This window comes from Mustela erminea, chromosome 19 (genome assembly GCF_009829155.1).
Source record: "Mustela erminea isolate mMusErm1 chromosome 19, mMusErm1.Pri, whole genome shotgun sequence".
Lineage (NCBI taxonomy): Eukaryota > Metazoa > Chordata > Mammalia > Carnivora > Mustelidae > Mustela > Mustela erminea.
Genome location: NC_045632.1, coordinates 42569490 through 42596731, shown reverse-complemented (window position 1 = coordinate 42596731; position 27242 = coordinate 42569490). Strand labels below are relative to the sequence as shown.

Sequence of the window (27242 nt, the reverse complement as noted above, 5' to 3'; positions counted from 1 at the left end):
TTTAGAAAACTGAAAAACATTTTCCTCTTTTAGTGATAAACTAAAGGGAGCTCAGCATCTCTCTGACTTTCTCATTAGAATTTTAATTTTGGTAAAAATAGCTCAAGTGCAGCAAACAAACAGCACAAGGAGATGCAGTCTTTCCTGTGAGTTATTCACTACTCTTGCAGGACAAGTGCTTCTCTGACAGTGGCCAGCAATTCTGAATCACCTCTCTAAAGTTCTAGAAACTTAAGTTGGTGTGTGAAAATCCTCTTATGCTAAGAAAAGAGGGGAAAAGCCTACAGATATGGGTCCCTTCTTCCTTTCCCAAAGTCAGCAGCCTGATCCTCTAGGGATGGCTCCTGTTTCAGGGCTCTCTGTTCCATCAGAAGGGAGGAAAGACACAATCCCAGACACACTAGCCTTCCCTCATTGGAATTAAACCATAAACTTCCAAAATGCGAACCTAAGTATTTTCATTCTAAAGTCATTTTTTTTTTTCCTTTCTCCAAGTCTTTAGAATTTTTGGAATAGGGCTAAGGTTAGGGAGTCATCCTTGCAGAACCTCCAAGTTGTTCCTATGCTGGCAAGTTTTGTGTTCCTGATTTGCCTTGACTGACTTCTCTCGATTTTGGTTCCCGAATACCTAGGTTCATGGTGATGATGATGTTTATGGCACAAAACTGTCTAGTTTTGCTGCTCTGTCCTTTTCTGGTAAAGAAAGAGTAGGAAAGGAAGACGAGAGAGAAACATACCATGTCATTAGGGACCACATGCCCAGCTTCCTTCAGTTCCATCTCTCTCCTGCGGAAGGTTTTTGATGTATCTTCAGGATGTGAGTGACACCACTGCTGGGAAGGAGCAGGGACTACCAAAGTCAGAAGTAAATCTCGGGCAGGACCTGCCAAAAATTCAGGTTGGGCACACGGGCCAATCTTAAAAGCTAAAGCACAATATTCCTAGTCAACAACTACCAGCTCGGTAGGACAAATATAATCTACTATTTCCTTTTTACAAGAATTTGCTAAGTATAAGAGGTGTGTCATAATGGATAAGAAATTCCATCCCAGGCCTTCTATGGAGAAACAACAGTAGACCTTCATGAGTACACCCTCAATAGCCCTGTGCTATTATTCTCTAGTCACTGATGAGTGGCTCCTGAGGATAATTTCCTAAAAAATGAGAGCAGAGAGTCAATGTGGGAAGGAAAGTAACTATACTAAGATTTTTTCTCTTATGTGTCTCTTTAGAAATTAAAAAAAAATTAAGCCCAAGCAACTTTAAAGTTTCTAGTTCTTCCCAAACGTTTACCACCACCAAAATCTCCTTGAACTCTTTCCATTTAACAATAAACAAACACGTGGGGGCAACATTTGCAGTACTATTTTTCCTCCAACTTCCTAAAAAAGAAGCCCTAAGAAGAGTCCAAGTCATTTATTCATTCATGTTTTTCAAATCATAACATTTTAACAGGCATTTTAGAATTCTGATGATCAAGCCCAATTTTTATTGTATTTATTATTGGCACTGTCCCAAGGATCATAAAATCCTTTCATAATCATTAACACCACAGTGCTCTGTTTTATGTATGTCATCACTATACATATTACCCAAAAACTAGCAAAAAAAATGTCACAAAAGGTATAAAACAATTGGTACATGAGGGAAGAATATTGATAAACAGGGAAGACGACTATGAGAAAAATGCAGATTTGTCAATTACTGTGCCACTGACAAATTTTGATGATCATGCAAACAATTTTTTCCTTGCAAGTTAAGGGGGCTGAATGGCTTTTATAGGAACACAGAGCAGAAGCAAGGTTCTGACCCTTCTTCAGGAGCTGAGAATGCATTCACTTACTGAGAAACTTCTTGTTAAGAAGGAGAGAGCCAGAGCCATTCCAGTGCTTATCCACAAGCTCCAAGAGCTGTCTGAGGACAGTGGCCACATGAGAGGTTCTGGCAGAGATCGGCGGACTGTGGTTTCCTGGCAAACCATGCAAACTGCCCAGGTCACTAGAGAGAGGCTCAAGAAAGAAAAAAAAAAAAAAAACACCACCAACCATTTGTCATTCTTACACAATATGGGAAGTAAGATTCTGGACATTTAAGGTGTTAACATTAAAAAAAAAAAAAGGTGGTTTCATCTCTCAGTTTGGATTTAAAAAGAATGTTATTTATGTCCAAGCAAATATAGTAGTATATTCAAGGATAATTTCAAAGATAACAGTACACTCTATCATAATCAGTAGAGATTTTTAGAAGAAAACATTAAGTTTTGACACCTAGAACTATGGCTCAGTATATTAAGTTATGTAGTATAAAAAGATTAAACTTGCAGAACATTTTAAAAACATTTTACAGGGGTGCCTGGGTGGCTCAGTGCGTTAAGCCTCTGCCTTCAGCTCAGGTCATGATCTCGGGGTCCTGGGATCAAGCCCCATATCGGGCTCTCTGCTCAGCAGGGAGCCTGCTTCCTCCTCTCTTTCTACCTGCCTTCTGTTCTGCCTACTTGTGATCTCTCTCTGTCAAATAAATAAATAAGATCTTAAAAAAAAAATTTACAGATCACAAAATGGGGAGCATTTAAAAAAAATTTTTAGTTTACTTAAGTAATCTCTATATCCAATATGATGTTCGAACTCATGACCCTGATATCAGTAGTCACACGCTCTACTGACTGAGCCAACGAGACCTGCCAAAAATGCGGGTTATTGTATTTTAAGACATTGATTTATTTTAGAAAGAGAGAGCATGAGGGGAAGGGTAGAGGGAGAGAGAATCTCAAACATACTCCATGCTCAGCATGCATCCCGATATAAGGCTCAATCCCAATGACACCGAGATCATGACCTGAGATGAAATCAAGTCAGATGCTTAACCAACATTGCCACCTAGGCACCCCTGGGGAGTATTTTAAAAATTGTAACTCATAAGTTTATATTTAGTATGTTAACATATAGTAAACATAAATGTTCTATAACATTTGAAAGATTTTATTGATTTTAGAGAGAGAGAGAAAGAGAGAGAACATGGCCACAGGGGAAAGGAAGAGGAAGAGGAAAAAGCAAACTCCCCACTGAGCAGGGAGCTAGACACAGGGATTCCAGGACCCTCGGATCATAACCTGAGCCAAAGGCAGATGGTTAACTGAGCCACCCGGATGCCCCTGTAATATTTTAAATGTTATATGTTAAATGTTAGTGTTGGGCCTACTACTAAAGACACTTTTTATTCAGTAAGAATCTTATATAGAAATATGTATAGGTAGATCTGCCCAGTAAATGAATTAAAAAAAACTGTGAATAATTTTAAAATTTAAGATTTTGGGGCGCCTGGGTGGCTCAGAAGGTTAAAGCCTCTGCCTTTGGCTCAGGTCATGATCCTAGGGTCCTGGGATAGAGCCCCGCATCAGGCTCTCTGCTCGGCAGGGAGCTTGCTTCCTCCTCTTTCTGCCTGCCTTTCTGCCTACTTGTGATCTCTGTCAAGTAAATAAATAAAATCTTTTTAAAAAAGTTAAGAAAAATTTAAGATTTTAAGATTATAAACATTAGTGCTACAGAGTTCACTCTTCAGCCAACTCAGAGCCCCTGGCAACTTCTGTATTCCCTGCTGTGGTAAACTCTGTCTGCCACTTCTTATTATTAGAGTATGTCCCCACAAAATTTATACTCTGGAAGTAGATTAGGGAATGTTCTCACTGTAAGAGAAATTAGAAAATGCAGCAGAAGGGGAATGCTTTTCCCAAGGACAATAGAGCACAGGCTTTGGCCTGGTAGTATTAACCACTGGCCTCTGAAAATCCCTTTGAATTTGTAGTACCCTTGGTCAGAATCACTACTACCCTCAACAGGTCTTGGATGTGATGTGTTTGATGAACAAGCACAAACAAACCAATACTTGCCTCGCTTCCCGTAGCATCTCTGAAACCAGTCTTTGGATTCAGGGTGGCAAGAATATTGTCCTTCCGTTTGAATCCTCTCCTCGATGGGCTTAATGACCTCTTGGTCAGATTCTCTCTGTGTTCGGAGGTCCCAGTAGGCAATAGCAGTGTCCGTAGAGAGTCTCCCAGGGCGGAATTGTTTGGGAAAGATCCATGTGCTGGTGTTACATCACTGAGACTGGTAGATAATTGTTGCTCTACATTAACAAGCAGAGCAGGGTCACTGTTGAAATGTGTTGTGGCATACAGATCTGTGAAGGAAACAGGCTGGGAGATGACCCTGCCTTTCAGCTCCTTCATGTCTTACTTTCAACCCTACCCCACCAGAAGTCCAATGGTCATAATAACCTCTCCCTACTATACTATACACCTTCAACTCTATGGATCCTTTTCCTCCCCACCTCCACCTGAAAATACCCACCTCTGGCTAAATCCAACTGTCCACATACTACAAGCCTATATGAGAGCAGTAGGCAAGGGGTGGAGAATAACATGCATCTCTTCTGTCTTCACTACTGTGAAGTAGTATGTGAAGTGTATTGCTCTGACTGTGGCCAGAGAAGGCTAGACGTTACTAGAAATATGTCCTGGCATGATATTTAGCTATAAGAGTACATAGCTATGAAGCTTACATTTCTGCATATTTTCTTTAATGATATATCTATATGTTAAACTCATATCCTGCAGATTTCTGGAAGTTTCATTGGCTACTGATACCCCAAAATCAAATTTTAAAAATGCTAATGCAATTTAAGAAATGTTAACTCCCCAAGATCTTCAGTTATACCTCTATCTCATGACTAGGAAAAAGGCCTATAAACTCACAGGAAGCTATTACCTGAACTAAGCTTCAAAAGCCTTCCGGTGCTAGAGTCAGGGTTTGACAGAGAAGTCAGTAAGTCTCCACAGGAATGGGATGTGGTGGCCTTCATGTCATTTGAAGGCTTTATGCTATATTCACGGTAGTTCTTGATTCTCTGAGGCCTTTTTCCAAGACTTCCATGCAGGGACAGATTGTGAGAATAATGACAATCATAATTTTCTAGACCAGCATCTGAAGGTAACTGATAGGGATGGATCTGGCTAGAATCACCCACATCCAGACGTTTACCCAATGAGACATCATGGGTAAGCTGGTGATTATCAGGTTTTAGTATCAAATCCTTTTCTGGAGAAGAACCTGAAGACTTATTGTCCAAAAAAGATAGTCGGTACCCTTCTCTAGCCATCTTCTCTGGGGATCGGACCGTAGACTGACGAGGAGAGTAGCGTCTAAATTCTAACCACCGCCAAGGAGAAAAGAAAAGACAGAATACAATGAGAATTCTTCTTGGCTCAGTTAGGGTACCTCTGTTCACTAGGGTACCTGTGTTCACTAGACATACCTCGGTCTACCAGAAAAAGTTCTTAGGAAGCAATGGTTTATAATTTTGATAAATAGTAGCATAAAATGATAAAAGGACTTTTACACGGAACAACAACAAAATGTGTTGGATGCTGTGTGAACAATAAAGAATCTTTAGCATTCTGGAGATAAATTTCATGTCAACCTAATCCCCTAGGAATTTCCTCCTAAAACTATAGTATCAGAGTTTTCTAGATGCTGTTTTAATGCAGAAATTTTGGTGTACCCCATATGACAATAGTTATGATCTTCTGTCTTCAGTCTATACACAATAATTGGTAGGTCTATGATTTCACAGACTCCTCACAATAAAGCTAAGCCGAATCCCACTCTGAAACTTCAGCCAGAGGTCCTATATTCATACACTGGGAACCAGTGTCCTAAGCCAATTAAAAGGCAGGGAATCAAAAACCTATGAAAATCCCTAACCAGCTATAAAGCGTTTCTTTCAGACAGCTGTATGTCATTGATAAAGAGTGTCAGAGTGGGGCAAGTAGAAGTCTTTGTGCTCTTTGGAGTTTCCAGAGTTTCATGTGCTTAAAGGGCTTCCTTAGGAAGCATACCTGAGTTAGTCACATTAACTTAAAAGAAGTAGAACCAAACATTTTTTATATTTATAGCACCTATAGAATATCAATGTTTTACCCAGGGCCAGCCTACACAGTGAGGGAAAGGAACAGTATTTTTATGCAACAAAAAGAATCTAACAACAAGTGATATGATTAGATAATTCAGACTGTGCCTCTTATTGAAGACATTAAGTCTTCATGAGTAGAAAAAAAAGACAATAAACTTCAGGTGTCGGAATTTATAGATACAGCCTATGCAACAGCTATGTTTACTATGCATAAGTAAATACAAAACAGGGGTGCCTGGATGGCTCAGTCGTTAGGTATCCGCCTTCAGCTCAGGTCATGATCCCCAGGATCCTGGAATTGAGCCCCATATCAGGTTCCCTGCTCTGCAGGGGAGCCTGCCTCTCCCTCTCCCACTCCCCTGGCTTGTGTTCCTGCTCTTATTGTCTCTCTCTCTCTGTCAAATAAATAAATAAAATCTTTAAAAAAAAATAAAAAACAAGCAGGAAATTTTCTCTTTCTAAAAACTGAGCCAGCAGACTTGAAAAAGAACAAAATAAAACTTAGAGACCTGTGGGGCACCTGGGTGGCTTAATTGGTTAAACATCTGCCTTCAGCTCAGGTCATGATCCTGGTGTCCTGGGATCAAGTCCTGCACTGGGCTCTCTGCTCAGCAGAGAGCCTGCTTCTCCCCACCTCATGCTCATGCTCTCTCTCTCTCTGTCTTCATTATTTCTCTCTCTCCTTCAAATAAATAAATAAAATCTTTAAAAAAAACCTTACAGAACTGAGAAATAAAAATAATGAAATTAAGAACTCAGCAGACAAGATTAACAGCAGATTGGGTGCCTGGGTGGCTCAGTGGGTTAAGCCTCTGCCTTCAGCTCAGGTCATGATCTCAGGGTCCTGGGATCAAGTCCTGCATCGGGCTCTCTTCTGGACAGGGAACCTACTTCCTCTTCTCTCTCTCTCTCTCTCTCTGCCTGCCTCTCTACTTATTCTCTCTCTCTGTCAAATAAGTAAATACAATTTTTAAAAAAAAAAGAAAAAAGATTAATAACAGATTAGACACCGCTGAAGAAAATGTTAGTAAGAGGCACCTGGGTGGCTCAGTGGGTTAAACCCTCTGCCTTTGGCTCAGGTCATGATCCCAGGGTTCTGGGATCCAGCCCGAATTGGGCTCTCTGCTTAGCAGGGAGCCTGCTACCTCTTCTCTCTGCCTACTTGTGATCTCTGTCTGTCAAATAAATAAATAAAATCTTTAAAAAAAAGAAAAGAAAAAGAAAATGAAAGATGGGTCAGAAGGAGTTATCCAGGATGCAGATCAGAACCCCCCACAAAATGAAAAATATAAAAGAATAAAAGAAAAAGAGGACAAAATAAAAATCTCTACTACATATTTATTTAATCAAGAGTCCCAGAAGGACAGAGGGAAAGAATGAGACACAAACAATATTTGAAGCACTTTCCAGAATTAATAAGACACAATTAACAGATTCAAGTGTAATAAATACTGAACAAGATAAATAAAAAGAAAACCACATGTCATACCAAAATTGACGAAAACCAAAGACAATTGGAAAATCTTAAATGGAGCCAGAAAAAAAAAGACAGATTATCCCTGCAGGACTGAAAGACCTCCAGCTGACTATTCAAAAGCAAAAACCAAAACAATACAGTGGAATACCTTCAATATTCTGGAAGAAATAACTACCAATCTAGAAATTTATACCTGGCCAAAATACTCTTTAAGAGTGATGGTGGATGGGGCGCCTGGGTGGCTCAGTCATTAAGCGTCTGCCTTTGGCTCAAGTCATGATCCCAGAATACTGGGATTGAGCCCTGAATTGGGCTTCCTGCTCAGCGGGGAGCCTGCTTCTCCCTCTCCCACTCCCCCTGCTTGTGATCTCTCTCACTGTCTCTCTATCTAATAAATGAGTAAAATCTTAAAAAAAAAAATGGTGGAATATAGGCATTTTCACACAAACAAAAACTGAAGGTGTTCAACAGAATAAACCCATACTAAAGGAAATTCTAAAAGACATTCTATAAGTTGGAAAAAATAGATCTCAGAAGGGAAATCTAGGATGAAAAAAAGAAATGAAGAACAAAGTGGTAAATACAAAGATTAAATTTAGATGAACATTGACTGTATAACAATTTCATGTGGCTTTAAAAATATAGTGAGAATTAAAATCTGTAATAGTAATATTTAAATCAGGAAAGACTAAAAGGAGTAAAGTATTTTAAGGTCTTTAAATTATCCAAGAGAAGAGTTAAGGTATTGATTAATTTTTTTAATTATATAAGTTAAGGGCATATATTGTAGTTTGGGGAATAATAATAAAGGTATTGAAACAGTATATAACTTATAAATAAACCAATAGAGAGAACAAATGGATGAATAAAGACATAAATCCAAAAGAGGGCAAGAAAGGTAAGAAAAAAGAAACAAGGAACAGCCAGCCAGTACAGAAGTCAAAAAGAAAGTCAGAATATCCACTCTTCAACCAGAAAGGCCTCACAGGTCACTAAGCATCCAGGGGAGCCCCAACAAAAGCAGAAAGAGTTAGTTGTACAGGGCCCCAGGGCTGAGATATCTCCATCTTCTCATCTAGGTTTCTCTGATTAGTTGGACAAAAATACTTCCTGAACAAAATATTTACCATCTTCCTGGTGACTGTCGCTTGGGATCTCCCTTCTTGCCACTTCCTGCAACAAAATAAAAGTTTGAATGTTTAGGAAAACAGAGCTGATGGGCATCCAGACATGAGCTTACAAGACATTTCCTTTAAAACAAATACTAAGGGGTGCCTGGGTGGCTCAGTTGTTAAGCGTCTGACTTCGGCTTAGGTCATGATCTCAGGGTCCTGGGATCTAGCCCGGCTTTAGGCTTCTTATTCAGTGGGGTGCCTATTTCTCCCTCCCCCACTCCCCGTGCTAGTGTTCCCTCTCTTGCTGTGTCTGTCAAACAAACAAATAAAATCTTTAAGAAAAAATAAATACTAAGATATTTTAAAATAGTAATTGAGATAGTTTCTAAGTTACCTAAAGAGAATCTCCAAAAACAAAGGAATCAACTAAATACTAATCTGTCTTTTTTTTTTTAATATGTCTTTTTATAAGATGAAAGTATGGTAAACTCTACCTGAAAAAAAAAAATCTTACTAACCTTTTACTAGTACAGTGTTAACTATCCAAATGTGGGTTAATCAGAGCCCTTGCTTCTTTTCTTTCTCCTTCTGGCTATTTTCAGCAATTTCATTGCTTGTAATTTATCACAGAAAATGCAGACAAAAGGAGAAGTAGAATATAAAGTAGTCAATTCTGCTTCCTGCATAATACTTACACACATGAGTCTTTTTTTTTTTTTAAAGATTTTATTTATTTATTTGACAGAGAGAGATCACAAGTAGGCAGAGAGGCAGGCAGAGAGAGAGGAGGAAGCAGGCTCCCTGCTGAGCAGAGAGCCCGATGCGGGGCTCGATCCCAGGACCCTGAGATCATGACCCGAGCCGAAGGCAGCGGCTTAACCCACTGAGCCACCCAGGCGCCCATGAGTCTTTTTTTTTTAACGCTTCACGAATTCGCGTGTCATCCTTGTGCAGGGACCATGCTAATCTTCTCTGTATCGTTCAGTTTTAGTATATGTGCTGCCAAAGTGAGCACACACGAGTCTTATATAATGGTTGTATAACCCTCCCAACAATTTTTTTCACTAAAAACTCACACTTTTTTGTTGTTGTTGTTTATATTTTTATTTATTTATTTGTCAGACATAGAGAAAGAGAGAATACCATCGCGGGAGCAGCCGGCAGAGGGAGCAGTAGACTCCCCGGTAAGCAGGGAGTCTGATGAATGACTTGATCCCAGGGCCCTAGGATCATGATATGAACCAAAGGCAGATGCTTAACTGACTGAGCCACCCAGGTGTCCCTAAAAATTTATTCTTTTTTTAAAAAAGATTTTATTTATTTATTTGACAGACAGAGATCACAAGCAGGCAGAGAGGCAGGCAGAGGGGGAGGAAGAGAGAGAGAGAGAGAGAAAGAAGCAGACTCCCCATTGAGCAGAGCCCGATATGAGGCCCGATCCCAGGACCTCAGCTGAGATCATGACCTGAGCCAAAGGCAGAGGCTTAACCCACTGAGCCACCCAGGTGCCCCTAAAAATTTATTCTTAATTGTTGCCTCATCTTGCACAATCTTTACCTCCCCACTGCCCACAATTTCTATGTTACCCCTTAACTTTTCTTCTTTTATGTTCCAATGAAGAGGCAGCTTTGGGAAAGCCACACTTGAGATGCTTAGATTGAGTAATTAAAAAATCAGAGGTAAGGGTACCTGGGTGGTTCAGTAGGCTGAGCCTCTGGCTCTTGGATTCAGCTTAGGTCATGAACTCAGGGTCCTGTGTGGGCCTCCGAGCTCAGTGGGGAGTCTGCTTCTTCCCTCTCTCTCCCGCAGCTCATGCTCTCTTTCTCTCTCTCTCAAATAAATAAATAAATCTTTTTAAAAATGTCAGAGGTGGAAAATGTAAGGAGTGAAGTAACAAGAGATGGAGACATTGGGTAGAGAGGAGAAATTTTAAAACCAGCCAAAACCTCTAACTGTTGTATTCCTGTTTGAGAGCCAAAATACCTGGCATAAAAAGTACTAAAACTTGTATGTATAAATATACCACTTTTTTTTTTAAGATTTTATTTATGTATTTGACAGACAGAGATCACAAGTAGGCAGAGAGGCAGGCAGAGAGAGAGGAGGAAGCAGGCTCTGCTGAGCAGAGAGCCCAGTGCGGGGCTCGATCCCAGGACCCTGAGATCATGACCTGAGCCGAAGACAGAGGCTCAACCCACTGAGCCACCCAGGTGCCCCTAAATATACCACTTTTAATAATGGGATAGTAGGGAGAGGGGAAAGGTAGGTTGAAATTAATGGAGAAGGTCCTCTGCATCCTGTTTGCCCTTCTTTCTTTGATAAATCAAACAAGTCCACCTAGACCTTCATAAATAATTGAAAGTCCAATGAACTGTTAGTATTAATCACTGACTAGTCAACAGATCAACAGGAAAATGAATACATTACCTGTGTTCCCAGCGGGAAAGTGTCTAATTTCTGATCTGGTATACCACTGCCCGGGGCTGCAGAAGTACTCATTATGGAATCCTTTATTTCCCGATTGGGGAAGGGAATAAAAAGTCCTTTGTTTGAGTCTGTGTTAAAAGAAAAGGAATACAATGAAGCACTGACCAGACTTCAAAGACAACATGTCTTATGGAAAGATACTAGAAAGGAAGTCACAAATTGAGAGCTAATTCTGGTGCCACCAGTTAGAAACCATGTGAATTTGGGCGAATAACTTAACCTCTGTAATTTTCTGCATTGTAAAAGAGTGATGATCAAATCTAAACTATCTATCTCTTAGGGTTGAGGTAAGGTTGAAACAAGGTAATCGGGGGTTCCTGGCTGGCTCAGTCTATGGAGCATGCAACTCTTGATCTCCTGATTGTGAGTTCAAGCCCCACATTGGGTACAGAGATTATTTAAAAATAAAATCTTAAAAACAAACAGAACTATCTCCTAGTCCTGGCCATTGTAGAAACTGTTATCAGAAAGAGCCAGTTAAGATTTTTATTAGATTGGAATGCTTGTAGAGAAGTTTTTGCACATTTTTTTTTTAAGATTTATTTATTTGAGAGAGAAAGTGTGTGCACATGAGAGCAGGGGGAGGGACAAAGAGAGACGGAGAGAGAATCTCAAGCCGACTCTGTGCTGAGCATGAAGCCCAACATGGGGCTCCACCCCCATGTTCTGAGCCAAATCCAAGAGTCAGTCTCTCAGCTGAGTCACCCAGGCGCTCCTGCACATCCTTGATCAGTACTTACAATTCTGGGATCTGGAGTCTTCTGGGGGAATTTGGATGAAAATAAGTTTCTTGTTTAGGGAGGTTTGTTTCCCTAGCAGGATTGTGTAAGAATTAAGATAGTTTTAAAAACTTGGGTCTTAGTCAAACAATGTGCTCTTCTGCTAGCTCTCATCTGTAGGCTCTGGCAACAGAAAGCTGTTGTAAGCCAGGGCAGCTGAGACTACACAGTGAATAAAGCCAACTTTTTGAAAATCCAGCCCTTCAGTCCATTTGGGGCTCTAAAATGCTTCCTACTTGTGAGTTGCCTCCTGGGACTGAAATTTCCTATTACTCCAATATAAAAATGCACTTAGATGATTCTATTTGACAGAACTACTTTTAAGCTCTCAAAGTTTATGTTCTCTGGCTCCTATTGCACTAGTAACATAGTAAAAACAAAACAAACAAAGTAAATCAGAAATTACTGGTCTTATCCTGATTCTTTGTAAAAAAAAAAAAAATGAGGATGGTAAGAACACTGCAATTTTGGGTTCAGGCCTCCTTTTACCTTCATCCTACAGAACAATACTTATACTTCCCAGGTGTCCAAGACCCTGCTCCATCCTGTTTTTTTTCCTACAGTATTTATATTCCTCTCCAGATTCACAGGTTCTTTTTCTTTCAAATTCCCCAATATCCAAATTTTTTGCTAAATGCTCCCATATCTTCTCTTTATTACCTAAATTTGGATGACCCAAAATCTTTTTTTCTTTAAAGATTTTATTTATTTATTTGAGAGAAAGAGTGACAGAGATAGCAACAGAGAGCAAAAGCCAGGAGGAGAGGGAGAAGAAGGCTTCCTGCTGAACAGGGATCCCAATGCAGGGCTTGATTCCAGGACCTGAGATCACGACTTGATCTGAAGGAAGACTCTTAACTGACTGAGCCACCCAGGCGCCCTGAATGACCCAAAATCTCCATCTCAACTCTCCTCTCTTTTCATCTCCAGACCTAAGTTTTTTTTAACTGCCTCTAAGGAGTGCCCCTGTCCTAGATAAATAAAAAGTATTTTCTAAACCAAACTCATTATCTTCATTTCCAGGCCTGCTGCTACTGATGTCCCCCACCCATTTCAAAACCACATCTCAGGGGGAACCTGGGTGGCTCAGTGGGTTAAGCCACTGCCTTCAGCTCAGGTCATAATCTCAGGGTCCTGGAATTGAGCCTCCTCGCATTGGGCTTTCTGTTCAGCAAGAAGCCTGCTTCCCCTCTCTCTCTGCCTGCCTCTCTGCCTACTTGTGATCTCTATGTTAAATAAATAAATAAAGTATTTAAAAAAACCACATCTCAGTAATGGCATTATCACTACTCAATCAATCCCTCAAGATAGAAATTAATTCTTTGATTCTCATTCACCTCAAATTTCAATCAGTTACCAATGGCTGTAGAATAACTTTTGTGGGGGATTAAGGAATCTTTAACTTACCTTATAATTATAATTATAATAAGTATATAATATTTAATTAATTATAATTATATAGTAATTATAGTAATTACCTTACAATTAACCTTTCACAGTGTACAACTTAGTGATTTTCAGTATATTCACAAAATTATCGATCATCACCGTGATCTAATTTCATTATCCAAAAGAAACTCAATTAGCTGTCATTTTCAATTCTCTTTCCTGCCAGCACCTGACAACCATCAATATACTTTCTGTCTCTATGGAATTTCCTATTCTGGACATGGCATATAAATGGAATAATATGATATTTGACTCTTTGTGTCTGGCTCCCATCACTAAGCATGATGTTTTCAAGATATACATTATAAATGTATTCTTTTTTATGGATACACCATATTTTCTTTATCTATTCATCAGCTGATAGACTTTTGGGCTATTATAGATAATGCTGCTTTCATTCCTGTACAATGGTGATTGTGATGAATTTTTCTTTGCTATTTTATTATTATTTTTTTGTCAGAGAGAGAGCACACAGGCAGGCAGAGTAGCAGGCGAAGGCAGAGGGAGAAGCAGGCTCCCCGCTGAACAGGGAGCCCAACGTGGGACTCCATCCCAGGACACTGGGATCAAGACCCGAGCCGAAGGCAGCAGCCCAACCAAATGAGCCACTCAGGTGTCCCACTATTTTATTTTTTTAAAGATTTTAGTTTAAGTAATCTCTACACCCAACATGGGGCTTGAACTCAAAACCTTGAGACAAAGAGTCACATGTTCTACCAACTGAGCCAGCCAGGTGCCTACCCCTCTTTGCTGTTTTAAAATAAGATACCTATTAGACAAATATATTTAAGGTGCAATTCTGCCAAAAGGTAAAAGGAATTGGCTAAAAGAGTGAACAGGACCCCTTTCAACTCACAGAGTATATATGTGTAAATTATCTTTAGTAAAACATTCATTGTTCTCCATAATCTGACCTTCTATCCAAGTCACATGGTCACTCAACAGTCTATGACCTGCTATACTCATTACCACTTTCACATAGTTATTCACACCAATCTCACCAAGCTCTCAGGCTATCCCAGGGCTCCACAGCCTTTAATGACTAAGGACTTTTTTTCCACACTGTCCACAAAACATTTTCACGCATGCTCTTAGCACAGTCTGAGTTTCTATAGCATATGCCCATCTATATCAGTGTTTTTCAAACTCAATATTCTCACAAACTCCGAGAATATGAATCCAGTTTGAAAAACTTCAATTTAAGAAGCTCAGTATATAAAAAGATATTTTTAAAAAGCAGATTGTATTGGGTGACAGTTTGGCAGTTTCTTACAAAATCAAACACTTGGTATTTGCCCAAAGGAGTTGAAACCTTATGTCCACACAAACACTGCACATGGATGTTTATAGCAGCTTTTTTCAAAATTGCCAAAACTTAGAAGCAACCAAGATGTCCTTCAGTAGGTGAATGGATAAAGAAAGTTTGGTACACCCAGACAACAGAATATTATTCCGTACTAGAAAGAAAGGAGCTATCAAACCATGAAACGACATAAAGGAACCTTACATGGATATTACTAAGTAAAGAAGCCAGTTAAAAAGGCTACATACTTAATGAGTCCAACTATATACTATTCTGGAAAAGACAAAACCATGGAGATGGGAAGAGAGCAGAGTAAGCAGCACGCTGCACCTGTCCTCCACCTAGGCAATAGTTACACTGGCAGAATCTGTCTGATGTAACTGTTTTGGAATTCTGGAGTCTACTGAAGGCCTGCAATTCCAGGGGAAGACCTGGAAGTTAATTGAAATTAACCTCAGTCAATTTCATCTCTTGGCAATATCAGTAACAGCTACCCATGTCCCACCCTTCATGCAAAAGAATGAAGGTATAGTACACCTTACCTGGTCATCCCTTCCTCCCCTCTAGCTTGGCAACCACTGATCTTTTTACTGTCTCCATAGTTTTGGGATCCCCCCTCAATTACTTTTATTGTAGCTAAATATACATAACACAAAATTTGCCCTCTTAAATTTTTAAGTATACCATCTGTCATTTTAAGTGTACAGTTCAGTGGTATTAAATGCATTCATAAGGCGCCTGGGTGGCTCAGTTAGGTTAAGTGTCTGCCTTCGGCTCAGGTCATGATCCCAGGGTCCTGGGGTGGAACTCTACATCAGACTCCTGCTCAGGGAGAAGCCTGCTTCTCCCTCTCCCTCTGCCCGCTGCTCTGCCTGCTTGTGCTCACTCTCTGTCAAATAACTAAATAAAACTTTTTAAAAAATGCATTCATGGGGCGCCTGGGTGGCTCAGTGGGTTAAAGCCTCTGCCTTCGGCTCAGGTCGTGATCCCAGGGTCATGGGATTGAGCCCCACGTCAGGCTCTCTGCTCCGCGGGGAGCCTGCTTCCTCCACTCTCTCTCTCTCTGCCTGCCTCTCTGCCTACTTGTGATCTCTCTCTCCATCAAATAAATAAAATCTTTTAAAAAAATTAAAAAAATGCATTCATAATGTTGTGCAACTATCACCGCCATCATCTCCAGAACTCTTCATCTTATAGAACTGAAACTATATCTATTAAATTATGATTCTCTACATCCCCCTCCCTGTAGCCTCTGGAAAACACCATTCTATTTCAAGCCTCTGTGATTTTGACTGCTTTAAGTATCTCATTAAGTGGGATCATATAGTGTCTGTCTTTTTGAGACTGGCTAATTTTGCTTAGCAAATGCCCTTAAGTTCATCCATGTTGTAGCACATGTTAGAATTTCCTTCTGTTTTAAGAGTAAATTATATTTCGCTGTTTGTGTATACCACATTTTGCTTATTCATTCATCTGTTGGTGGACACTTGGATTGCTTCCATGTTTTAGCCCTTGTAAATAACGCTGCTATGAACATGCATAAACACCTCTTCAAGACCCTGCTTTCTCTTCTTTGGCAATATGCCCCAAAGTGGAATCACTGCATCATATGGTAATTTTATTTTTATTTTTTCAGGAATTGCTATACTGTTGTCCATAGCATCTGTACCATTTTATATTCCCACCAGACAGCTGGACCAGCAGTTCCAAATTCTCCACATCCTTGCCAACATGGGTTATTTTCCAGTTTTTTTATAGTAGCCATGCCAATGAGTATCATTCTAAATGATTGGCGGGAAAGCACTGTTTGGAACAACTGAGCCAGTGGGAACTGTTCTCCAGAAAGCTTTCTTCTAGACTGTGGCACAACCATTAACATGGCATAACCACTTTAGTCATATTGGATTACGAACAGTGCTTACAAGCAACACTCCCCAGGGGTCTAGCACAAATACAATTTTCAGTGGGAAGCAAAGCTCTTTCACGTTTCAAAGTAGCAACATAAATTTTATATTAAAAAAAAATCCAGGCAACAGCTGGAACTTCCAAGAACATTTAGAAATGGGTCCTGTATCTGGTAAAGTAGTTTGTTTTCAGTAGAGACTATGCATCTTTTCTTTTTTTAAAAGATTTTATTTATTTGTGAAAGAGAGAGAGAGACAGACAGAGAGTACAAGCAGGCAAAGTGGTAATTAGAGACAGAGAGAAGCAGGCTCCCTGCTGAGCAAGGAGCCCGAAGAGGGACTCCATCCCAGGACCCTGGGATCATGACCTGAGCTGAAGGCAATGGCTTAACTGACTGAGCCACCCAGGCTTCCTGAGACTATGCACCTTTTTATTTTATTTTTTAAGATTTTATTTACTAATTTGAGAGAAAGAGAGATCACAAGTAGGCAGAGAGGCAGGCAGAGAGGCGGGCAGAGAGAGGGGGGAAGCAGGCTCCCTGCTGACAGAGAGTCCAATGTGGGGCTCAATTCCAGGACCCTGAGACCATGACCCGAGCCGAAGGCAGAGGCTTAACCCACTGAGCCACCCAGGTGCCCTGACACTATGCACCTTAAAAAAAAAAAAAAAGATTTATTTGAGAGTCAGAGTGTAGGGGGCAGGAAAGGGGGTGGACAGGGCCAGAGGGAGAGAATCTTAACCGAGCCAGACACCCCCCAAGATCATGATCTGAGCCCAAACCAAGAGTCCCACACACTTAACCGACTGAAGCACTCCAATGCCCTGAAACTATGCACTTTAAAACATTTTAACGTGTGGGGGTGAACATTTATGTGTGCTAATGATGTAATATGACATAAATAATATAATAATAATATGACATAAATGAACTCAGCTCATACCAAAAAAAGCAGTCAAATTACAGTTCAAAGTATCTTTATCATTCTGGAAATGGATATATAAATGTTTTTACCTAGAAAAAATACAAGAAGGCTGTATATCAAATTATTAATTGCGATTCTCTCTAGGGGACAGGCTTATGAGTGACTAAAATGCTATTCTTCATGCTTTTTAGTATTTTCCAAAATTGTTATAATAGGATTTCATCAGGGGTGTCTTGGTGGCTCAGTAGATTAAGCACCAACTCCTGGTTTCTGCTCAGGTCATGATCTCAGGGTCATGAGATCAAGTCCTGTGACACGCTCCATGCTCAACAAGGAGTATGCTTGAGATTCTCTTTCCTTCTCCGTCCCCATCTGTCCCGCCCCTGACATGCACATGAACTCTCTCTCCAAAATGGATTCATAAATAAAATCTTAAAAAAATAGAATTTCATCAAATTTTATTTAATTTTTAAAAAGATTTATTTATTTATTTTAGAGAGAAAGAGCACTTGAGCAGGGAGGGGAGGGGCAGTGGGAGATTGAAAGAATCCTAAGCAGACTTCCCACCGTGTTTTTATTTATTTTTAATTAATTAAAATCAACCACTTTACAGAGTGCTTGATGGGGGGAGGGGCAGTAGGGGAGAAAGAATCTTCTATTTTTTTAAAAGATTTTACTTATTTGAGAGTGAGAGAGACTGAGAGAGTTAGAGAGAAAGAGCGCACAAGCAGGGGGAGTGGCAGGCAGAGGGAGAGGGAGAAGTAGACTCCCTCTGGAGCAGGGAGCCCAATGCAGGACTCAATCCCAGAACCCTGGGATCGTGACCTGAGCTGAAGGCAGACATTCAACCAAATGAGTCCCCCAGGCGCTCAGGGAGAGAATCTTAAGCAGACTCCCTACTGAGCACAGAGCCTGACAGAGGGGTCCAATCCTATAATCCCGAGACTACAACCCAAACTGAAATTAAGAGTCAGACACTTAACTGATTGAGCCACTCAGGTACCCCAAAATGTCATCAAATTTTAAATATAAAAAATGTTATTTAAAATGAAATAAAGCAATCCATGCTCCATGATATATGGGCACTGAGATTTCCAAGAAAGAAAAATAAAAATCATACTTCACTATGGCTTATGTTACCATAAAAATCACATGAAAATGACTTGTAGTATGTGTCCACACAGATAAATAAGTAGTAAGGAAAACAAAATACTTTATGTTATAAATGGGAAATTCTTAATGTCTGAACTACATAGTCCATCTATTAAAGTTATTCCTGGGATTTTAGGGATTAATTTTTAGAGATTGTAAATAATTTGGTGTATCCTTCAAACAGACAGAGGGCTCTACAAAATAAAGTTTCCTCAAGTAAAAAGTCATCTGATGAGGGCCAGATTAATCCATAAGGGTCCACTGTATGCTATTCCTCTCAAGGAAAGCTTTCTCCTTGCCTGTGCCACAATCATTAAATGTGGCATAACCATTTTAATCCTATTAGGTTACCAACAGTACTTACAGGCAACACTCACCAGGAATATAGCACAAACATAGGAGATTCTGAAGCTGCAAAGGTTCAAGGTAGAGAAACCCAGAAGGGCCAGGGTCTGAGCTGCATTGATACAGATGAGTCATGAGTCTCTGGCTAACAGATCAATCACCTTAGCAATGCTCAGGGACCATGGGGACTGGTAATGCAATTTTCAGAATGTACTAATGATGTAAATTGATGTAAATGAAATTGAATTCTGAGTACAGCTTGTACTTGATGGGTTCTGGTTTAGGCCTGCTCAATAAATAGGGCCTTTTCTGGCATTGAGAGAAGGGAGGAAAAACAAAGTAAATCTAGTGCTTACTTCAAATCTGTTATTTCTCAACTATTTTGTCTTCATCCCATTCTAGATGAGCCACAAAAGCTGAAATAACTAATGTTCTAAGCATTTTGCGATCAAAGAAAGGAAATTTACCAGTTTCAATTCTGTTATCAACATCGGCATTGACTTTTGATGCAGAGCTCTCATCGGTCACACAGTTTTTCATTGTCTTCTCCCTAGAGCTGCCACACAGAATAATTTATTTAAAATTAAAAAATTTTTAAAAAGCTCAAAAGGAGCTTTCTGAGACCACCAGTAAATGCTATTTAGAAAACGTTAATTCATGGTAATAAGATTTTTTAAATGTTCTATAAAATATTATTTTCACAAATATTTCAGTTAAACCCATTTTTTAAAGCCATAATATTGTTACTGGGAATAGTGAGAGAGAAGGCACTATATAGTTCAGCCTCTAAAGTATGAAAATCAGGCTCAATAGGTTTAGCATCTGACTCTTAATTTCAGCTCAGGTCGTGATTTCAGGGTGGTGGTACTGAGCCCTGTGTAAGGCTCTGGGCTTAGCAGGGAGTCTGCTTGAGATTCTCTCTCTCCCTCTGCCCCTCCCCCTGCTCACGCAGGTATGTGCTCTCTCTCACTCTCTAAATAAAATCTTAAAAAAAAAATAAAGTATGAAAGCCAGAAAATTCAGGACTTAGACACTCTGTTTTCTTGATACAAACTTAGGTCTAAGTGTTTAAGAGAATAAGATATTTTCTTTTGAATTAAAAAATTCATAGGACACAGAAAGGAAAGTTCTGCTGCCAAGAATTGTACTGGGAGCAACTACAGCCATTAGTTAAAAGAAAAAAAAAAAAAGACAATAGAGGCAAAAGTTTGCTCTTGATTGATATAATATAGTAAGACATAACTACAGACTGGAAGTACAGACAGCCTAGACTATGAGCCAGGCACTTTATACCCACCATTTCATCTAATCATAAAAGCTCCCCTATTATTCATTATTACCACTGTATAGGTTGGCAGAACTGGGATTCAGAAAGCCTTAAAAAAGTCTTTACCCAGGGTTAAAGATCTTAAAAGATATTAAGGCTAGGACCCGGCACTTGAGTAACATTTTACCTCTGCTTTTGCAATCATCACATCATATGGTAACTATGATAAACAGAAATATGATAGTGCTAATTATCTGCCTTATTATGAAGTGTATTCAGTTACACATTAATTCATCTCTGTATTTCTGTAATAAACAAGGTATCCTGAATGAATTAAAATAAGAATTACTTTATAAAATATATATACAAATAATTTTTAAGGAACATTCCATTTCTTTTTATAGCAGGGTTAATTTTACTCTATGTAAAAACCTCAGACTTGGGTTAAAAAATAGAGAAATAAAAATATACATATAGAGAACTAAAAATGTTCTCTGAGCATTACATTATAAGACATCTAAAGGATCAGGGCAGAGATAGACAAAGAGAAAGATCCCAGGCCAAGAGAACAGTTATTGACTTCATTCATTCATCATTCAATAAATTATTTTTTTGTATCTTATATGTGTCAGTCAGTGTTCTAGGCACTAGGGGATACTGCAACAAATAAGACAAGCAAGGTCCTAATTCTCATGGAGGGGAACAGCAATAAAGAAAAAACTCATTCTGGAGAGGAATATTTAATGTTGTGGAGATATGTCATATCTTAACAAGCTACAAATGTTATGTATAGGAAGCAAATTACTATAAAATAATATATAAGTATTATTTTATTATTAATGTATATTTAGAGATCAATTATATAACATAGAATATTATATATAAACACACATACATATACCTAAGACAAAGAGGATGTTTACTATAATATAATTAATGTTTACTTCTCATTGGTGAAAATATGAATTGCTTATTTATTTCTTGTGGTTTTTCTGTACTTTCCAAATTCTCAATAATAAGTAATGCTTTACTTATACCACCAGAAAGCAATACTAACAGACACATGTATATTTGTCTTTTGGTAGGTACACAGATGTCTAGAAGGATGTCTACTGAGCATTACTAGTAGTTAACTCTTGATAACAGAGTATGGGGTGATTTTCACTGCATTTTTCTGTATTACGTAAAACTTAATGGAGTTGTTTTTCAAAAATAATAAAGCTACTTTTTAAGAATAAAGAGCATGAGTTTTGGAGTAGAATACATGGTATCTTATTTTGATCAGATTTTAGTAACAAGAAGTAGAAAAATCTACCATTCAGATACTTTAGATCTTCAAGGTCTATTTACTTTTGATTTGGTAGAAAAATGTTTCCCTTATCTTTTAAGAAATTAATCTCCCTGGTAATGAAAACCTTCTAATTCAATAGGAAAAGACTGTGTACTGATTTATAACATCAGGAAAGAGTTGGTAAGCATTTATGGGGAGGATATCTCATGGTATCCCTACCTGTAAGCTTTGAACAGCAGCTTTAGAGAATTATCAATAATTATATCCAGGGACACCTGGGTGGCTCAGTTTGTTATGCATCTGCCTTTGGCTCAGGTCGTGATCTGAACCCCACATCTCATCGGGCTTCCTGCTCAGCAGGGAATATGCTTCTCCTTCTTCCTCTGCTCCTACCCCCAGCTTATTCTCTCTCTCTCTCAACTAAATAATATCTTTAAAAAATAATAATTATACCCAAAGCAGACCCAGTAGTTCAAGAAAGCAGAAATGTTCCCTGTGAGGGCCAAATTCTCATCCTGAATAAATTTCAGTATATTGAATAGATACATTTTTTTTCCTGATCTGAGAATTCTTACAACTTGTGGAGATTTCCACTGAAAATGAAGACATTAAGTAGGAATTCACTGCTATCTGTGTCTGAACCAAACTAAAACATTTTTTTAAAAGTAATTGTCTTACCTTTTTTCCACCTCTAAAAGAAAATTTTCGCTGTTTCCCAACTGACTAAAATGCAGCTTGGCAGCTTTTCTCTCACTTTCCCGCACAGCTCGGTCATCTGAAGGCAAAAACCGTGGTCTGAGCATGTTTCTTTTTTGGAGTAAACAGTAGTGGGTCAGAAAACCATATTCACAGAGTAAAAACTAAAGATCAGTCTCATATTCTTTTGTTAGAGACAGGTCACAAAATAATGCTATTATGTGGTCACTGGAGCAAGTAGTAACTCAGGGAGACTACAGGGATACCATAGCAACAACTGCCACATAGGTATAGCTGCCACTGCAGGAAAGTAGAGTTTAGGCAGCAAGCAATCCAAATGGCCTAGTAGTCTGCTGAAAGTTACACTGTTTCTGATGGGGCGCCTGGGTGGCTCAGTGGGTTAGGCTTCTTGGTTTGGCTACTGGGATAGAGCCCTCTATCAAGCTCTCTGCTCTGTGGGGAGCCTGCTTCCCACCCCCACTCTGCCTGCCTCTCTGCCTACTTGTGATCTCTGTCTGTCAAATAAATAAAATCTTTAAAAAAGAAAAAAAAGTTACACTGTTTCTGAAAGAAATTAGTTTCCCCAGTAAGCAAGAGAAATCTTTCTTTCTCCAAGAATAAATTCAATTTATATCAATAAGAAATGTATACTCAACAATAAAATTATAAAGAAATACAGGCTAGCTCATTTGAAGGGATATTTATTGTTCCTTGTCAACGAAGACCCAAAGAGGAGTTGTATTCATTTTCTATCCCTAATATAGTTGCAAATTTGGGGCACCTGGAAAAATAAATCTCAACCTGGAAACTCTTTGTTGGGGAGGAAGTGGTGGTGAAACCATCAACTGAAGAAAACTAAAGCTGGAAGTAACTGATAAAATCATAGATTGTCATTCAATAAAAAAAGGACTCGTCATACATCCTGCCAACACAAAAGAATTACATAAATATTGACTAATAGACAAATATATCCTGCCAGTGCACACTGTGGGCCAACACCCAAAAGGATAGGAGGCAGCTGGTTTAATGTAAATTCTGGGGCAAGGAACAGGGGAGGAGGGTCTCACCCAGTTTCTCCAGAGTTTGTAGCGTGTACACAGCAAAGAGCCTATAATCTGTATCTTTCCTGACAACAGGATTGAGTCTCAAATCTAGTTCTCTGAGGAAGGGTAAAGGCTGTAGGCGGGACACCTCCACTAATGAAGGAATGTTGTTATAATATAAATTCAGGTCTTGGAGTGAACATAAATACTGGATGCCCTGCAAAGAAAAGACCACATTATGAAACTGCACATAGGTAAGGACTAGGAATCTCACAGATAAAGGTGGAAATATAACTATTACTTCCATCCTTAAACATGTTACCTGAATCATCTATGAGAAAGGCAGGTTTGAAACTCTTATTTAGATGACTGAGAATAAGATCAATCAGCCCACAGGCACTAGACGTATTGTATATTTAAAAACCTGACATGGAAATATCTGCAGTCAGGTATTTGCAGTCAGATAATCTACTTCTGTTGCTCCCCGATCACTCTCCCTTGCAGTGGCTAAGCTAAGTCACTTTTGCCCTTCTCTCACCTTTGCCACATCCACCCTCCTGACCCCAGAAACACATCCATTTTCAAGAGGAAAGGAGATAGGCAAAAAAGATAGTCCTGAGGAAGAAGAGTATGATTAAAAAAAATTTTAAGTGTGTGTATGTTGTGTGTTCTTGTATCTCAATGCCTCATGTTTAGGGTCAATGGAGTATGTGGGAAAACAAAAAAACACTATATCTAAGTCTTCCTTGTTGGAACAGTCTAGTACCCTTCTTGTCCTTGTCCTTGTTTCCCCTTCCAGAATTACCCCACTCCTCCATTTCTCTGGGATACTGGAGAGGAAAAGTCACAATACACCTTCTTTGCTGAATTTTACTATTGAAAATAATTGTTTAATTTTCATGCATTTGGCTAGTTCTGCTTTTGCCCAACTTTAAATTTCAGGACAGTAATTTAGAACATGTACATATATGTACAATCACATCATTTTATAGTAAAACTGCATACCATAGAAGGAACTCTGTCATTGAGAGTAATTTCAGTAAAATTATTTTCCATCATGAATTTATAAAATAATGTTTTTTATTCTTCCGTTATTCAAAACCACCATTCTCTTGTTACAGAAAATTTAAAAACTCAAAGATGTACACAAAGCATTTCTGAATAAAGAACCCAGTTTACACTTTGATTCATCTCTTTCTGGCTTTTTTGGATTCCATTAACTTCTGCATTGTGAAATGGTCAGTAGTTAGGAATAGTTGTCAGTGACTTTGGCCCCACTCTCAGCGCAGTACACCATTAGGACTCTCTTTAAATGTGTCTAATGGCCCAGCTCAAGTAATCTTTTAATGTCTCTCAGTGTAAAAGTCAAGAAAATGACTTCTATCTTCCTCTCACTTTTCCCACTTGGCATGAATTCACATTTTCCCCAAAATTATACTAGAGATAATCACAAAACATTTATCCCCTGAGAAAATTAAGTAAAATGATTCAGAACTGCTAGAGATGAACATATGTAGATAAATCATAGATGCAAAAAAAGTGGAGAAAACATTTACTAAGTGCTTCTTATATGCCAAACAGTGTACACATGTTGATCTTCACAATAGTTTTTTGCCCAATTTACAGAAGTATAAAGAATGCGAGTATAAAAACAAATTATGGTAATGTCCACTCAATTTTTTAGCATGAAAATTAACAAGCAAACATGCATACATACAGGTGAAAAGAGGAGTCCTAAGCAAATCTGAACTGATGCTTTCTGAAACTTATGGGCCAAATACAAATGGCTGCTACCGAAGAGTCTAACGACCTAGTTTAACTTGCAGCTTCTGCTTTTCCAGTCCTAGCTGGAAATCTTGCTTGAACTTCTCTTTTAGGGTCCTTTGTTTCAGATTTGGGTCTGGCCCGTCTTGTTGAATAAGTATCCCCTTAAAAGCACAAAACTGGCAGGATAATCCAGGAGATCATTAACTAATCCTGAATAGCATTTGTGAGTCTTTCACCTTGAGTCTCACAAAGAAGGGCTTAATCAAGACAGGCATATAAGTGGGTAAAATGGGAACACGTAGGAGAAATACCATTTGGGGGTCCACCACAAAAAAGACAGAACTTCCATCTCTGTGTGTGCACACTTATGTTTGTAGAGCTCTTTGTGTATTTGCTAATCCTTACACTGCTCAAACCTGCTCCTGTCCACTTTCTTGTCTTGCCCTCTGCTCTCCCATCCCCTGATCTAGAGATTTTTCTTTGTTTCCAAGACCACCATTTCCTCCTTCTTGAAAAAACCCACAGGAATAATCTAGGTCAATGTTTCCGTACCATGTACCAACACCATCAGAATCCTCCAGGTATACCATGAGCCCACCCCAGACATACTGAGAATCTCTCTCAGAGTAGCAACTAAGAATCTGTACTTTTACAAGTGCTCCTTATAATTTTTTACACACATTAAAAAATATGTCCTATTGCTTTAGCCTGTTATCATCTAATATCATTTTCCCCGAGTACAAAAGAAAATTTCCAACATTTTATACCAGAAAATTTCAAATATAGAATAAAGCTGAGTGAGTTTTCAGCAAATAATAAAATTTCATTTGGAAACACTTAAAAGGAAGATCCTATATTCCCCCAGGCTGACATTATCTCTTATTTCTTACTACTACAACTACTACTACTAGTAGTACTGCTAAAATAAATTGGGTTGAACTGACTAGTCATAGAATATAGTACTTACCTTCAGGCTTGTGATCAAGTTTCTTGATAAATCTAAGGATCGGAGGTTTTTAAAATTTCTGAAGGCATCACCAATGGAATGAATTTTTCCAGCATAAGATCCCTGCAATGAAAGAGACTCCACCAATTCTGAAAAGAGATCACCAGTATATATATTATGAACTCTGCTTAAACAACAGAGTCAGAGAACATAGCTCTTCCTTCCTCCCATACCCCATTTGTGAAAGGACCTACATCCAAGATTCATAAGATCAGATTTTCCCTTTAAAAGCAGTGATATCGGGGCACCTGGGTGGCTCAGAGGGTTAAAGCCTCTGCCTTCGGCTCAGGTCATGATCTCAGGGTCCTGGGATTGAGCCCCAAATCGGGCTCTCTGCTCAGCAGGGGGCTTGCTTGCCTTCCTCTCTCTCTGACTGCCTCTCTGCCTACTTGTGATCTCTGTCTATCAAATAAATAAATAAAATCTTTAAAAAAATTAAAAGCAGTGATATCACCTAATACAATGAAACCAAACCTTGATTTTACAGCACCCTTGTGTTTCTCTATTCATCCTGCATGATGTAATATGTCTTCAGAAGTTCTCAAAACAAATTTAAGAAGAAATGTAGCAATCCCACTGTTGGGATTTAGCCCTATAAATCATACTTTAAAAGACTTTGCCAGGATATATAATATATACACGTGGGTATCAGTTGCAGAAAGGTTGAGGATCATTTTAAAAAAGAGAACAAAAAAAAGGGGGGGGGAAAGAAAATGATCACAGGGTCTACCCATAGAAGAGTAGAACCTGGTGTCCTAGATAATGGTAGATGGATACAATGGACAAAGTACTAGATCTGTGGTTTTCTGTAAGTAATTTACTCTCTCTGTACTTCAGATTCCTTATCTGTAAAATAGGGATAACAATAGTATTTAACTCATAAGATGCTGTAATGATTAAATTAATATATATACAAAACTTAGAACAGTACCTGATACATAATTGCTATGTGTTAATTATTGTATAAAGTTATTAAAAACAATGAAGTAGATTTGTAGGTGATCACATGGAAAGATCTCTAAGACAGTGAGGGAAAAGGTATGTGTGGAAAGGTATGTGTGGAAAGGTATGTGTGGTATGTATGGAAAAGAAAAAACATATGTGTGTATAAAGAATATAATATATATTTACATAATATATCCTATATATGGAAGAAAGTCAACTAGACTTCTAACAGCACTAAAAAGAGGAGAATCTCAAAATTGTCAATAGGAACTCACTGGCAAGTGTGGTGGGCTAAATACAATAGCAATCAAAACTGGAAGGAGGT

General features: G+C 38.8%; 1 protein-coding gene and 1 non-coding gene across 15 annotated transcripts in view; both read right to left on the bottom strand.

Annotated features, from left to right (window-relative positions):
* LRRC36 (leucine rich repeat containing 36) overlaps positions 1-27242 on the bottom strand; it is a 75301-nt gene that overhangs the window by 17547 nt on the left and 30512 nt on the right. For 5 of the 14 annotated variants that reach the window (XR_004281186.1, XR_004281187.1, XM_032324313.1 and 2 more), the window contains 10 exons: positions 25934-26061; positions 23224-23416; positions 22139-22235; positions 19370-19458; positions 10987-11114; positions 8572-8617; positions 4764-5204; positions 3887-4176; positions 1844-2009; positions 738-883 (listed from right to left, as the gene is read on the bottom strand). Coding sequence is in view for 12 of the 14 variants with exons in the window: in XM_032324313.1 (XP_032180204.1) it covers positions 738-883; positions 1844-2009; positions 3887-4176; positions 4764-5204; positions 8572-8617; positions 10987-11114; positions 19370-19458; positions 22139-22235; positions 23224-23416; positions 25934-26061 (1724 nt within the window). In the remaining 2 variants the exon portion in view is untranslated. Of the gene's footprint in view, positions 1-737; positions 884-1843; positions 2010-3886; positions 4177-4763; positions 5205-8571; positions 8618-10986; positions 11115-19369; positions 19459-22138; positions 22268-23223; positions 23417-25933; positions 26062-27242 lie in introns of those variants that run through there. The other 9 variants (XM_032324316.1, XM_032324319.1, XM_032324320.1 and 6 more) reach the window with 9 other exon arrangements.
* LOC116580422 lies at positions 9469-9574 on the bottom strand. Its single transcript, XR_004281657.1, has one exon. It is a non-coding gene; the product is annotated as a U6 spliceosomal RNA (small nuclear RNA).